This window comes from Scyliorhinus torazame, chromosome 11 (assembly GCF_047496885.1).
Source record: "Scyliorhinus torazame isolate Kashiwa2021f chromosome 11, sScyTor2.1, whole genome shotgun sequence".
In the NCBI taxonomy this organism is placed as follows: Eukaryota; Metazoa; Chordata; class Chondrichthyes; order Carcharhiniformes; family Scyliorhinidae; genus Scyliorhinus; species Scyliorhinus torazame.
The window spans coordinates 254,113,048-254,127,227 of NC_092717.1; the positions used below are offsets into that span (position 1 = coordinate 254,113,048).

Genomic DNA, 14,180 nt, shown 5'->3' on the forward strand with positions numbered 1-14,180 from the left:
CTGATAGGCGCAGGAGCGGTCAACTGCCCGGGACTTAACATCGGAATAAAAACTTTCCAAACTTCCCGCATCCGGGAAAAGCGCAAATTCTCCAGAAAATCGCATCCGATTTCCACCAATCTCCCGACCCACTCGTTCCCAAAATCATTTTAATCGGGATTCTTCCAGTTCTCCCTGGATTTACCCCGAATTTCCCCCTATTTTACCCGGGATTTCTCCCTGGACCTTCCCGGGAAATTTCACGCATTTCCCTCGGATTTACCCTGAAATTCTCTGCGGATTTTCCCCTAATTTTTTTCTCTGATCTTTCCCGAATTTTTCCTGAATTCTCCAGAATCTTTCCCGGACTTTTGCTCGATTTCCCACCGATTGCCCCCGGATTTTCCGCGGAATTCCCGGTTCTCACCTGCCAGGTTTGGGAAGGTTTGGCTGAGTTGCAGGATGTGGGAGTCGGGGTCCGGGATTCCGGGATCCTGGGAGCCGCTGTCCTGCCTCCGGGAGCCGGGATCGGGGCGGCCGCTGGGAAGCTCTTGGGCCGGGAAGTAAGTTTGCGCAGAGTCGGTGAAGCTGGGCAGGGCCGTGGTTAGTGCCACCATGGAGGGCACCCCCTGGCCCAGGCTGGCACAGAAAGTGTTGGTCAGGCGGCTGGCGAAGGAGGCGAGGGGGGTGAGGGGGGGGATCCCGGACGGCAGGGGCGACGGCGGCAGAGTCTGCGGGATGACCAGCGGCCGGTACGGCATGAACATGGGGTAACCCGTGTAGACCAAGTGTCCTGGGCGAGGCTGGCTCGATCCGATCAAAGAGTCGATGGAAAAGGCAGTTCCCTGCCCATTGGGCCGCTGCATGTCGGAGACCGGCTGCTCCCTCTCCCTCTCTCCCTCTCCCCCTCTCTCCCTCACTCTCTCTCACAACTGAGCCTCAAACTGCTCCTGCTTCATAAACACTGAGAGGGAGGCACAGACACACACAGAGGGTGTTTCCATTCACACTCATCCATCACATCAAACTATTCCCGCTTCCTGCACTCTGCCGGGTGTCACTCCCTCAGCCCAGCCCCTGGGAATGTCACAGCATTCAGGGAGGGAGAGACAGGGAGGGAGGGATGGAGGGAGGGATGGAGGGAGAGAGAGAGGGAGGGGAGAGAGGGAGAGAGGGAGGGAGGGAGAGGGAGGGAGGGAGAGAGGGAGGGAGGGAGAGAGAGGGAGGGGAGAGACAGGGAGGGGAGAGAGGGAGGGAGGGGAGAGAGAGAGGGAGGGGAGAGAGAGAGGGAGAGAGAGAGGGAGAGATGGAGGGAGGGAGGGTGGGAGTGGAGAGAGGAAGGGAAGAGAGGGAGGGAGGGAGGGAGGGATGGAGAGAGAGAGGGAGAGAGGGAGGGAGAGAGGGAGAGAGGGAGGGAGAGAGAGAGGGAGAGGAGAGAGAGAGGGAGGGGAGAGAGGGAGGGGAGAGAGGGAGGGAGGGGAGAGAGGGAGGGAGGGGAGAGAGAGAGGGAGGGAGGGAGGGAGGGAGGAGAGAGCGAGAGAGGGAGAGAGGGAGGGAGAGAGAGAGGGAGAGAGGGAGGGAGAGAGGGTGGGAGGGGAGAGAGGAAGGGAAGAGAGGGAGGGAGGGGAGAGAGAGAGGGAGGGAGGGGAGAGAGGGAGGGAGCGAGGGAGAGAGGGAGAGAGGGAGAGAGGGAGGGAGAGAGAGAGGGAGGGAGGGAGGGAGAGAGGGAGGGGGAGAGAGAGAGGGACGGAGGGGAGAGAGAGCGACAGAGGGAGGGGAGAGAGAGAGAGATGGAGGGAGGGGAGAGAGAGGGAGGAAGGAGAGAGGTAGGGAGGGGAGAGAGGGGGAGGAGAGTGCGAGAGAGGGAGGGAGGGAGGGGAGAGAGGGAGGGAGGGAGGGGAGGGAGGGAGGGGAGAGAGAGCGAGGGAGGGAGGGAGGGGAGAGAGGGAGGGAGGGGAGAGAGAGAGAGACGGAGGGAGGGGAGAGAGAGGGAGGGAGGGAGGAGAGAGAGGGAGGGAACGAGGAGAAAGGGAGGGATGGAGGGGAGAGAGCGAGAGTGGGAGGGAGAGAGGGAGGGAGAGAGAGAGGGAGGGAGCGTGGGAGAGAGGCAGGAGGGAGGCAGGGAGGGAGAGAGGGAGGGCGGGAGAGAGGGAGGGAGGGAGGGATGGGAGGGAGAGAAGTAGAGAGGGAGGGAGTGATGGCGGCAGAGAGCGACAGTGGGAGTGAGGGAGAGATGGAGGGAGGGAGAGGGTAGGGGGGATAGGGAGGGAGAGGGAGGGAGGAAGGGAGGGATAGGGAGGGAGAGGGATGGAGCGAGGGAGGGAGAGAGGGAGGGAAGGAGCGTGAGAGGGAGGGAGGGAGCGAGGGTGAGAAGGAGGGAGAGAGGAGGGAGGGAGGGAGGGAGGGCGAGAGAGGGAGGGAGGGAGAGAGGGAGGGAGGGAGGGAGAGAGGGAGGGAGGGATCGAGAGAGGGGCGAGGGAGGGAGAGAGGGATGGAGAGAGGGAGGGAGAGAGGGAGGGAGGGAGTGAGAGGGAAAGAGGGAGGGAGGGAGTGAGTGAGGGAGGAAGGGAGGGAAAGAGGGAGAGAGGGAGGGATGGGACAGTGAGGGAGGGAGAGAGGGGAGAGAGGGTGGGAGGGAGGCGAGAGAGGGAGGGAGGGAACAATAGAGGGAGGGATGGAGGGGAGAGAGCGAGAGAGGGAGGGAGTGGAGAGAGAGAGGGAGGGAGGGGAGAGAGGGACGGAGGGAGGGGAGAGAGATAGGGAGGGGGAGAGGGAGGGAGGGAGAGAGGGACAAAGGGAGGGAGAGAGGGAGGGAGGGATGGAGAGGGGGAGGGAGAGAGGGAGGGAGTGAGAGAGAGAGGGAGGGAGGTTATAAGGGAGGGAATGAGGGAGGGAGGGAGAGAGGGAGGGAGAGAGAGAGGGAGGATGGGAGGGAGTGAGGGAGGGAGGAAGGGAGGGAGAGAGGGAGAGAGGGAGGGATGGGACAGTGACGGAGGGAGGGAGGAGAGAGATGGAGGGAGGGAGGGGAGAGAGCGGGAGGGGAGAGAGAGGGAGGGAGGGAGGGGAGAGAAAGAGGGAGTGGAGAGAGGGAGGGAGGGGAGAGAAAGAGGGAGTGGAGAGAGAGGGAGGGGAGAGAGAGGGAGGGAGAGAGGGAAGAGTGGGAGGGAGGGAGGGAGAGAGGGGAGAGAGGGACGGAGGGAGGGGAGAGAGAGAGGGAATGAAGGGAGAGAGAGTGTGAGGGGGGAGGGTGAGAGGGAGGGAGGGAGGGAGGGGAGAGAGAGGGAGGGAGGGAGGGAGGGAGGGGAGAGAGAGGGAGGGAGAGAGAGAGAGGGAGTGGAGAGAGAGGGAGGGAGGGGAGAGAGAGTTAGGGAGGGGACAGAGAGGGAGTGAGGGGAGGGAGAGATGGAGGGAGGGGTGAGAGAGAGAAGGAGGTAGGAGAGAGCGAGAGAGGGAGGGAGAGAGGGAGGGAGGGAGGGGAGAGAGGGAGGGAGAGGGGGAGGGAGGAAGGGAAGAAAGGGTTGGATGGAGGGGAGAGAGAGAGGGAGGGCCAGAAGAGAGAGGGAGGGAGGGGAGAGAGGGAGAGGGAGAGAGGGATTGAGGGAGAGCGGGAGGGAGGGAGGGGAGAGAGGGAAGGAGAGAGGGAGGGAGGGAGGGGAGAGAGAGAGGGAGGGCCAGAAGAGAGAGGGAGGGAGGGGAGAGAGGGAGAGGGAGAGAGGGATTGAGGGAGAGCGGGAGGGAGGGAGAGGGGGAGGGAGGGAGGGAGAGAGAGAGAGGGAGGGTGGGGAGAGAGGGATGGAGAGAGGGAGGGAGGGAGGGAGGGGAGGGAGAGGAGAGAGGGACGGAGAGAGGGAGGGAGGGAGGGAGGGGAGAGAGAGAGGGAGGGAGGGGAGAACGAGAGAGGGAGAGAGGGAGGGAAAGAGAGAGGGAGAGACAGAGGGAGGGGGGGAGGGAGGGGAGAGAGGGAGGGAGAGATGGAGGGAGGGACGGGAGAGAGGGAGGGAGAGAGGGAGGGAGGGACTGGAGTGAGGGAGGGAGGGAGGAGAGTGCGAGAGAGGGAGAGAGGGAGGGAGAGAGAGAGGGAGAGAGGGAGGGAGGGAACGAGGAACGGAGGGAGGGAGGGGATAGAGGGAGGGAGGGAGGGAGAGGGTGGGAGGGATAGAGAGGGAGGGAGGGGAGTGAAAGGGAGGGAGGGGAGAGAGAGAGAGGGAGTGGAGAGAGAGGGAGGGAGGTGAGAGAGAGAGAGTGATGGAGGGAGGGAGAGATGATGAAGGGAGAGAGGGAGGGAGGGAGAGAGGGAGGGAGAGAGGGAGGGAGGCAGGGAGGGAGAGAGGGAGGGAGGGAGGGAGAGAGGATGGATGGGAGGGAGAGAGGGATGGGAGAGAGAGAGGGAGATAGGGAGGAAGTGAGGGAGGAAAGGAGGGAGGGTGAGAGGGAGAGAGGGAGGGAGGGGGAGGGAAGGAGGGACAGAGGGAGGGAGTGATGGATGCAGAGAGCGACAGTGGGAGTGAGGGAGAGACGGAGGGAGGGAGAGGGTGGGAGGGATAGGGATGGAGAGGGATGGAGCGAGGGAGGGATGGAGAGAGGGAGGGAGGGAGGGAGAGAGGGAGGAAGGCAGTGAGCGTGAGAGGGAGGGAAGGAGCGAGGGTGAGAAGGAGGGAGAGAAGGAGGGAGGGAGAGAGGGAGGGAGGGAGGGAAAGAGAGGGAGGGAGGGAGAGAGGGAGGGAGGGAGGGAGAGTGGGAGGGAGGGATCGAGAGAGGGGAGAGGGAGGGAGAGAGGGAGAGAGGGATGGAGAGAGGGAGAGGGAGGAAGCGAGTGAGAGAGGGAAAGAGGGAGGGAGGGAGAGAGGGAGGGAGGGAGAGAGGGAGGATGGGAGGGAGAGAGGGAGGGAGGGAGCAAGGGAGGGAGGGAGTGAGAGAGGGAGAGAGGGAGGGAGTGAGGGAGGAAGGAAGGGAGGGAGAGAGGGAGAGAGGGAGGGGAGAGAGAGAGGGAGGGAGGAAGGGGAGAGAGAGAGAGAGGGAGGGGAGAGAGAGAGTGAGGGGGAGAGAGAGGGAGGGAGGAGAGAGAGCGACGGAGGGAGGGGAGAGAGAGAGGGAGGGAGGAAGGGGAGAGAGAGAGAGAGGGAGGGGAGAGAGAGAGTGAGGGGGAGAGAGAGGGAGGGAGGAAGGCAAGGGATGGAGGGAGGAGGGAAGAGAGGGAGGGATGGAGGGGAGAGAGCGAGAGAGGGAGGGAGGTGAGAGAGAGAGGGAGGGAGGGGAGAGAGCGACGGAGGGAGGGGAGAGAGAAAGGGAGGGATGAAGGGGAGAGAGAGGGAGGGAGGAAGGGGAGAGAGAGAGAGGGAGGGGAGAGAGAGAGTGAGGGGGAGAGGGAGGGAGGGAGAGAGTGATGGAGGGAGAGAGGGAGGGAGGGGAGAGAGAGAAGGAGGGAGGAAGGGGAGAGATAGAGAGAGGGAGGGGGAGAGGGAGGGAGGGAGGGAGTGATGGAGGGAGAGAGGGAGGGAGGGAGAGAGGGAGTGAGAGAGAGAGGGAGGGAGGGTGGGAGAGAGAGGGAGGAAGGGAGGGAGGGAGAGAGGGAGGGAGGGAGTGAGGGAGGAAGGGAGGGAGGGACAGAGGGAGCGAGGGAGGGAGGGGGAGGGAAGGAGGGAGAGTGGGAGTGAGGGAGAGATGGATGGAGGGAGAGGGTGGGAGGCATAGGGCGGGGGAGAGAGGCAGGGAGGGAGGGATAGGGAGGGAGATGAATGGAGCGAGGGAGGGATGGAGAGCAGGAGGGAGGGAGAGAGGGAGGGAGGGAGCAAGGGTGAGAAGGAGGGAGAGGAGGAGGGAGGGAGAGAGGGTGGGAGGGAGGGAGAGAGATGGAGGGAGGGAGAGAGGGAGGGAGAGAGGGAGAGAGGGAGGGAGGGATCGAGAGAGGGGAGAGGGAGGGAGAGAGGGATGGAGAGAGGGAGGGAGAGAGGGAGGGAGGGAGGGAGGGAGGGAAAGAGGGAGGGGGAGGGAGAGAAGGAGGGGGGAGAGAGGGAAGGAGGGAGGGAGAGAGAGGCAGGGAGGGAGAGAGGGTGGGAGGGAGGGAGAGAGGGAGGGATTGAGAGAGGGAGGGAGGGAGAGTGGGAGGGAGGGAGGGAGAGAGGGAGAGAGGGAGGGAGGGAGGGAGAGAGGGAGGGAGGGAGAGAGCGAGGGAGTGAGTTATGGAGGGAGAGAGGGAGGGAGGGGAGAGAGAGAAGGAGGGAGGAAGGGGAGAGATAGAGAGAGGGGGCAGCAAGAGAGTGAGGGGGAGAGGGAGGGAGGGAGTGATGGAGGGAGAGAGGGAGGGAGGGAGAGAGGGAGTGAGAGAGGGAGGGAGGGAGAGAGGGAGTTAGGGAGGGAGAGGGGGTCGATGGGAGGGAGAGAGGGAGGGAGTGAGGGAGGGCGGGAGTGAGGGAGGAAGGGAGGGAGGGAGAGAGCGAGAGAGGGAGGGAGAGCAAGGGAAGGAGGGAGAGTGGGAGTGAGGGAGAGATGGATGGAGGGAGAGGGTAGGAAGCATAGGGCGGGAGAGGGAGGCAGGGAGGGAGGGATAGGGAGGGAGAGGGATGGAGCGAGGGAGGGATGGAGAGCAGGAGGGAGGGAGAGAGGGAGGGAAGGAGCAAGGGTGAGAAGGAGGGAGAGGAGGAGGGAGGGAGAGAGGGTGGGAGAGAGGGAGGGAGAGAGGGAGAGAGGGAGGGAGGGATCGAGAGAGGGGAGAGGGAGGAAGAGAGGGATGGAGAGAGGGAGGGAGAGAGGGAGGGAGGGAAAGAGGGAGGGGGAGGGAGAGGGGGAGGGAGGGAGAGAGGGAATGATGGAGGGAGGGAGAGAGGGTGAGAGGGAGGCAGGGAGAGAGGTAGAGAAGGAGGGAGAGAAGGAGGGGGGAGAGGGAGGGAGGGAGGGAGAGAGAGGCAGGGAGGGAGAGAGGGAGGGAGGGAGGGAGAGAGGGAGGGATTGCGAGAGGGAGAGAGGGAGGGAGGGAGGGAGAGTGGGAGGGAGGGAGTGAGAGAGGGAGAGAGGGAGGGAGGGAGGGAGATAGGGAGGGAGGGAGAGAGGGAGGGAGTGAGTGATGGAGGGAGAGATATAGAGTGGGAGGGAGAGAGGGATAGGGAGGGAGGGAGTGAGGGAGAGAGCGAGAGAGGGATGGAGGGGCAGGGGAGACAGGAGAAGGAGGGACAGGGAGGAGAGGGAGGGACGGGGAGGAGAGGGAGGGACTGGGAAGGAAGGGAGGGTAGGGGAGGTAAGGGAGGGTGGATAGTGGAGGGAAGGGATGGAGGGTAGGGGAGTGGAGGGAGGGAGGGGAGGGTAGGGAGAGGCAAGGGAGGGACGGGAGGGGAGGGGAGTGAGGGAGGGGATGGGGTAGGGAGTGGAGGAAGGGAGGGGAGGGGAGGGAGGGGAGGGAGGGAGGGGATGGAGGGAGGGAGGATGGTGGGAGGGACGGGGATGGAGGGAGGGGGGAGGGTGGGAGGGAGGGGGGCGGGTGGGTGGGGGAGGGGGGAGGGAGGGTCGGGAGTGAGTGAGAGGAAGGTAGGGAGAGGGGAGGGGAGGGAGGGAGGGGAGTGAGGGGAGGGAGTGGAGGGGAGAGGAGGTGTCATGATATCCACATTAACATATCATGGTGCAATCACACACACACTGATGGACAGGTAGTTGGACCAACCAACACACACACAACATCGCAGCCAATCACCAGTGAGAGCACACGCACTATAAAACAGGGAACACCACAGTTCCCGCTCATTCTACCAGGAGATAGCTCAGAGCACAGAGCTCACAGCGTGCCACTCAGACATACACCATGTGCTGAGTGCCTCACAAAGATAGTGATAGGGCTGGGTCCACAGGTTAGCTGGTGAAGCACGAACCCAAGGCAGTAGTTAGTTGTTACCGTTGCTTAGACAATAAAACAGAGTTGTACCATCTACAGCCGTGTTGGATCATTTGTGCATCGGAACACCCAACACGACATGATACCAGTAGTGGACGCTAACCAGCGACTGTGAGACCTACCTGCACCTCTTCAGAAACCCGCCACCCTGCTCCATGGAAGTGGAGGGAGGGAGAGACAGGGAGGGAGGGATGGAGGGAGGGATGGAGGGAGAGAGAGAGGGAGGGGAGAGAGGGAGAGAGGGAGGGAGGGAGAGGGAGGGAGGGAGAGAGGGAGGGAGGGAGAGGGAGGGGAGAGACAGGGAGGGGAGAGAGGGAGGGAGGGGAGAGAGGGAGGGAGGGGAGAGAGAGAGGGAGGGGAGAGAGAGAGGGAGAGAGAGAGGGAGAGATGGAGGGAGTGAGGGTGGGAGTGGAGAGAGGAAGGGAAGAGAGGGAGGGAGGGAGGGAGGGATGGAGAGAGAGAGGGAGAGAGGGAGGGAGAGAGGGAGAGAGGGAGGGAGAGAGAGAGAGAGAGGAGAGAGAGAGGGAGGGGAGAGAGGGAGGGGAGAGAGGGAGGGAGGGGAGAGAGGGAGGGAGGGGAGAGAGAGAGGGAGGGAGGGAGGGAGGGAGGAGAGAGCGAGAGAGGGAGAGAGGGAGGGAGAGAGAGAGGGAGAGAGGGAGGGAGAGAGGGTGGGAGGGGAGAGAGGAAGGGAAGAGAGGGAGGGAGGGGAGAGAGAGAGGGAGGGAGGGGAGAGAGGGAGGCCCACCGCAGCCTCTCCGAATCGCTGGAAATCTCGGCGTAAACTGGAAGCTGTTTAAACAGCGCTTCCAGCTCTTCCTAGAAGCCACAGACAGGGAGAATGCATCGGACACCAGGAAGATCGCCCTCCTCCTCTCCACGGTGGGGCACCATGCCATCCACATCTACAACTCTCTGGCATTCGCGGAAGGCGAGGACAAAACAATATACAAGACGGTGCTTCTGAAGTTCGAGGAACACTTCAGCGTGGAAGTCACTGAGAGCTTCGAGAGGTACCTCTTCCAGCAGCGCCTGCAGAGATAGGATGATCCTTTCCAATCTGACTTGACTCACCTCCGTATCCTCGCGCAGTCCTGCGGCTATGGGGCCACCTCCGACTCCATGATACGGGATCAGATAGTTTTTGGGGTCATCTCGGACACCCTACACCAGCAGCTCCTTAAAATAAAGTGCCTCACCCTAGCCACCGCCATCGAGACCTGCTTCCTCCATGAGAACGCGACCAGCCGGTACTCCCAAATCCAGGCGGCCGAATCGGCACGGCAGGGGTCCTACGAGGCGGAGCGGGTCCAGTCGATCGAGTACCTCCCGGCCCGCGGCCCGGACGAGGGCGACCATTTTTGGCGCTTTCCGAGGCCTCCCGCGCTTGTACGCGCCAAAAGAGGGGACGTCGACGCAGAGGGACGGGACGCGCAGGCGCGCTCTACACAGGATCGCACTGCGCATGCGCGGTGGCGCAACGAACACCATGACGTCACTACTTGCGGCAACTGTGGCTCCGCCCACTTAATGTGGCAATGTCCGGCCAAAGCGCGACAATGCCTCCGCTGTGGCAGGATGGGCCACTACGCTGCCTGCTATTGAGCAGCTCAACCTGCCAACTCCCAACAATTCCGCCAGCCTCGCAGGGACGTGCGGGCCATTCAGCCCCCCTACATTGAGTCATATCCTGACAACATGCAGACCAGTGATACCGAAGACAGGGAGCACTTCGCGTTGCGGTAATCCACAAGAACCGGATGTCCCCAAGTCGGAACCACCAGCCGCTGCCAGTGTACAGCATTGATCCGGGCGATGAGTGGTGTGCCACCCTAACGGTCGACCTGAATTCGTCGCCCACCTGAGAGACTGGATTTATGAGCCTGTTAGCACATTGGACTCACTGAATCGTTTTACAGACTGTTAACGTGTTTCTTTTGTCGTCGTTCATTGTTCCAGAAGTTTTCTCTCGTCATTTGCTGGTTGCATTTGTTCTGTTATTGGTACAACCTCGTTGTTCTGTTGCACCTGACACCTTCCTCTGTGTATAGTTTAGCCTCATGTACATGTTGTAAATATTGCACACACATACTCAGATGCACTCAGTACACATTTGTATTTATTATCCTGTAGGCACATATCCTTTGTGAAAGGGGGGGATGTCATGATATCCACATTAGCATATCATGGTGCAATCACACACACACTGATGGACAGGTAGTTGGACCAACCAACACACACACAACATCGCAGCCAATCACCAGTGAGAGCACACGCACTATAAAACAGGGAACACCACAGTTCCCGCTCATTCTACCAGGAGGTAGCTCAGAGCACAGAGCTCACAGCGCGCCTCTCAGACATACACCGTGTGCTGAGTGCCTCACTAAGATAGCGATAGGGCTGGGTCCACAGGTTAGCTGGTGAAGCACGAACCTCAGCCAGCAGTTAGTTGTTACTGTTGATTAGACAATAAAACAGAGTTAGAACAAAGAACATAGAATAATACAGCGCAGTACAGGCCCTTCGGCCCACGATGTTGCACCGATGTTGTACCATCTACAGCCATGTTGGATCATTTGTGCATCGGAACACCAAACACGAGGGGAGGGGAGGGAAGGAGAGGGAAGGGGAGGGAAGGGGAGGGAAGGAGAGGGAGGGGAGGGAAGGAGAGGGAGGGGAGGGAAGGAGAGGGAGGGGAGGGAGGGGGGAGGGAAGGAGAAGGAGGGGAGAAGGAGGGGGAGGGTAGGGGAGGGAAGGAGAGGGAAGGGGAGGGAAGGGGAGGGAGGGGAGGGAGGGAGAGGGAGGGGAGGGAAGGAGAGGGAGGGGAGGGAGGGGGAGGGTAGGGGATGGAAGGGGAGGGAAGGGGAGGGAAGGAGAGGGAGGGGAGGGAAGGAGAGGGAGGGGAGGGAAGGAGAGGGAGGGGAGGGAAGGAGAGGGAGGGGAGGGAGAGGGAGGGGGAGGGGGAGGGAGGGGGAGGGGGAGGGAGGGGGAGGGGGAGGGAGGGGAGGGGGAGGGAGGGGAGGGGGGGAGGGAGGGGAGGGGGAGGGGGAGGGGGAGGGGGAGGGGAGGGTAGGGGAGGGAAGGGTAGGGAAGGAGTGGGAGGAGAGGGAAGGAGAGGGAGGGGAGGGGAGGGGAGGGAAGGAGAAGGAGGGGAGGGAAGGAGAGGGAGGGGAGGGAAGGAGAGGGAGGGGAGGGAAGGAGAGGGAGGGGAGGGAAGGAGAGGGAGGGGAGGGAGGGGAGGGGAGGGAGGGGAGGGGAGGGGAGGGGAGGGAGGGGAGGGGAGGGGAGGGAGGGGAGGGAAGGAGAGGGAGGGGAGGGAAGGTGAGGGAGGGGAGGGAAGGAGAGGGAGGGGAGGGAAGGAGAGGGAGGGGAGGGAAGGAGAGGGAGGGGAGGGAAGGTGAGGGAGGGGAAGGAAGGGGAGGGTAAGGGAGGGGAAGGAAGGGGAGGGTAGGGGAGGAGAGGGAGGGTATGGGAGGAGAGGGAGGGTAGGGGAGGAGAGGGAGGGTAGGGGAGGAGAGGGAGGGTAGGGGAGGAGAGGGAGGGTAGGGGAGGAGAGGGAGGGAAGGAGAGGGAAGGAGAGGGAAGGTGAGGGAGGGGAGGGAAGGAGAGGGAGGGGAGGGAAGGAGAGGGAGGGGAGGGAAGGAGAGGGAGGGGAGGGAAGGAGAGGGAGGGGAGGGAGGGGAGGGAAGGAGGGGAGAAGGAGGGGAGAAGGAGGGGAGGGTAGGGGAGGGAAGGGTAGGGAAGGAGAGGGAAGGGGAGGGAAGGGGAGGGAGGGGAGGGAAGGGGAGGGAAGGAGAGGGAGGGGAGGGAGGGGAGGGAGGGGAGGGTAGAGGAGGGAAGGGGAGGGAAGGAGAGTGAGGGGAGGGAAGGAGAGGGAAGGAGAGGGAGGGGGGGAGGGAAGGAGAGGGAGGGGAGGGAGGGGGAAGGTAGGGGAGGGAAGGGTAGGGAAGGGTAGGGAAGGAGTGGGAGGGGAGGGAAGGAGAGGGAGGGGAGGGAAGGAGAGGGGGGGGAGGGAAGGAGAGGGAGGGGAGGGAAGGAGAGGGAGGGAGGGGAGGGAAGGAGAGGGAGGGGAAGGAAGGAGAGGGAGGGGAGGGAAGGAGAGGGAGGGGAGGGAAGGAGAGGGAGGGGAGGGAAGGAGAGGGAGGGGAGGGAAGGAGAGGGAGGGGAGGGAAGGACAGGGAGGGGAGGGAAGGTGAGGGAGGGGAAGGAAGGGGAGGTTAGGGGAGGAGAGGGAGGGTAGGGGAGGAGAGGGAGGGTAGGGGAGGAGAGGGAGGGGAGGGGAGGAGAGGGAGGGTAGGGGAGGAGAGGGAGGGTAGGGGAGGAGAGGGAGGGTAGGGGAGGAGAGGGAGGGGAGGGAAGGAGAGGGATGGGAGGGAAGGAGAGGGGAGGGAGGGAAGGAGAGGGGAGGGGAGGGAAGGAGAGGGAGGGGAGGGAAGGGGAGGGAAGGGGAGGGAAGGGTAGGGATGGAGAGGGAAGGAGAGGGAAGGAGAGGGAAGGGGAGGGAAGGGGAGGGAGGGGAGGGAAGGGGAAGGGTAGGTAAGGGTAGGGAAGGAGTGGGAGGGGAAGGAAGGGGAGGTTAGGGCAGGAGAGGGAGGGTAGGGGAGGAGAGGGAGGGTAGGGGAGGAGAGGGAGGGTAGGGGGGGAGAGGGAGGGTAGGGGAGGAGAGGGAGGGTAGGGGAGGAGTGGGAGGGTAGGGGAGGAGAGGGAGGGGAGGGAGGGGGAGGGAAGGGGAGGGAAGGAGAGGGAGGAGAGGGTGGGGGGAGGGGAGGGAGGGGGAGGGTAGGGGAGGGAAGGGGAGGGAAGGGGAGGGAAGGGGAGAGTAGGGAAGGAGTAGGAGGGGAGGGAAGGAGAGGGAGGGGAAGGAGAGGGAGGGGAAGGAAGGGGAGGGAGGGTAGGGGAGGAGAGGGAGGGGAGGAGAGGGAGGGGAGGGGAGGGGAGGAGAGTGAGGGGAGGGAAGGAGAGGGAAGGAGAGGGAGGGGGGGAGGGAAGGAGAGGGAGGGGAGGGAGGGGGAAGGTAGGGGAGGGAAGGGTAGGGAAGGGTAGGGAAGGAGTGGGAGGGGAGGGAAGGAGAGGGAGGGGAGGGAAGGAGAGGGGGGGGAGGGAAGGAGAGGGAGGGGAGGGAAGGAGAGGGAGGGAGGGGAGGGAAGGAGAGGGAGGGGAAGGAAGGAGAGGGAGGGGAGGGAAGGAGAGGGAGGGGAGGGAAGGAGAGGGAGGGGAGGGAAGGAGAGGGAGGGGAGGGAAGGAGAGGGAGGGGAGGGAAGGACAGGGAGGGGAGGGAAGGTGAGGGGGGGGAAGGAAGGGGAGGTTAGGGGAGGAGAGGGAGGGTAGGGGAGGAGAGGGAGGGTAGGGGAGGAGAGGGAGGGTAGGGGAGGAGAGGGAGGGTAGGGGAGGAGAGGGAGGGTAGGGGAGGAGAGGGAGGGGAGGGAAGGAGAGGGATGGGAGGGAAGGAGAGGGGAGGGAGGGAAGGAGAGGGGAGGGGAGGGAAGGAGAGGGAGGGGAGGGAAGGGGAGGGAAGGGGAGGGAAGGGTAGGGATGGAGAGGGAAGGAGAGGGAAGGAGAGGGAAGGGGAGGGAAGGGGAGGGAGGGGAGGGAAGGGGAAGGGTAGGTAAGGGTAGGGAAGGAGTGGGAGGGGAAGGAAGGGGAGGTTAGGGCAGGAGAGGGAGGGTAGGGGAGGAGAGGGAGGGTAGGGGAGGAGAGGGAGGGTAGGGGAGGAGAGGGAGGGTAGGGGGGGAGAGGGAGGGTAGGGGAGGAGAGGGAGGGTAGGGGAGGAGTGGGAGGGTAGGGGAGGAGAGGGAGGGGAGGGAGGGGGAGGGAAGGGGAGGGAAGGAGAGGGAGGAGAGGGTGGGGGGAGGGGAGGGAGGGGGAGGGTAGGGGAGGGAAGGGGAGGGAAGGGGAGGGAAGGGGAGAGTAGGGAAGGAGTAGGAGGGGAGGGAAGGAGAGGGAGGGGAAGGAGAGGGAGGGGAAGGAAGGGGAGGGAGGGTAGGGGAGGAGAGGGAGGGGAGGAGAGGGAGGGGAGGGGAGGGGAGGAGAGGGGAGGGGAGGAGAGGGGAGGGGAGGGGAGGAGAGGGGAGGGGAGGAGAGGGGAGGGGAGGAGAGGGAAGGGTAGGGGACGAGAGGGAAGGGTAGGGGAGGAGAGGGAAGGGTAGGGAAGGAGAGGGAGGGGAGGGGAGGGGAGGGGAGGGAGGGGAGGGGAGGGGAGGGGAGGGGAGGGGAGGGAGGGGAGGGAGGGGAGGGAGGGGAGGTTAGGGGAGGAGGGGGAGGGGAGGGGAGGGGAGCGGAGGGGAGGGGAGGGGAGCGGAGGGGAGGGGAGGGGAGGGGCGGG

General features: G+C 63.8%; 1 protein-coding gene across 1 annotated transcript in view; it reads right to left on the reverse strand.

Annotated features, from left to right (window-relative positions):
• Window positions 1-1,006, reverse strand: part of gbx1 (gastrulation brain homeobox 1) — a 3,908-nt gene extending 2,902 nt beyond the window's left edge. The window contains 1 exon segment of the mRNA XM_072468646.1: window positions 407-1,006. Within this exon segment, the coding sequence (XP_072324747.1) occupies window positions 407-845 (439 nt within the window). The 5' untranslated portion in view covers window positions 846-1,006.
• Window positions 1,007-14,180: the final 13,174 nt, after the last annotated feature.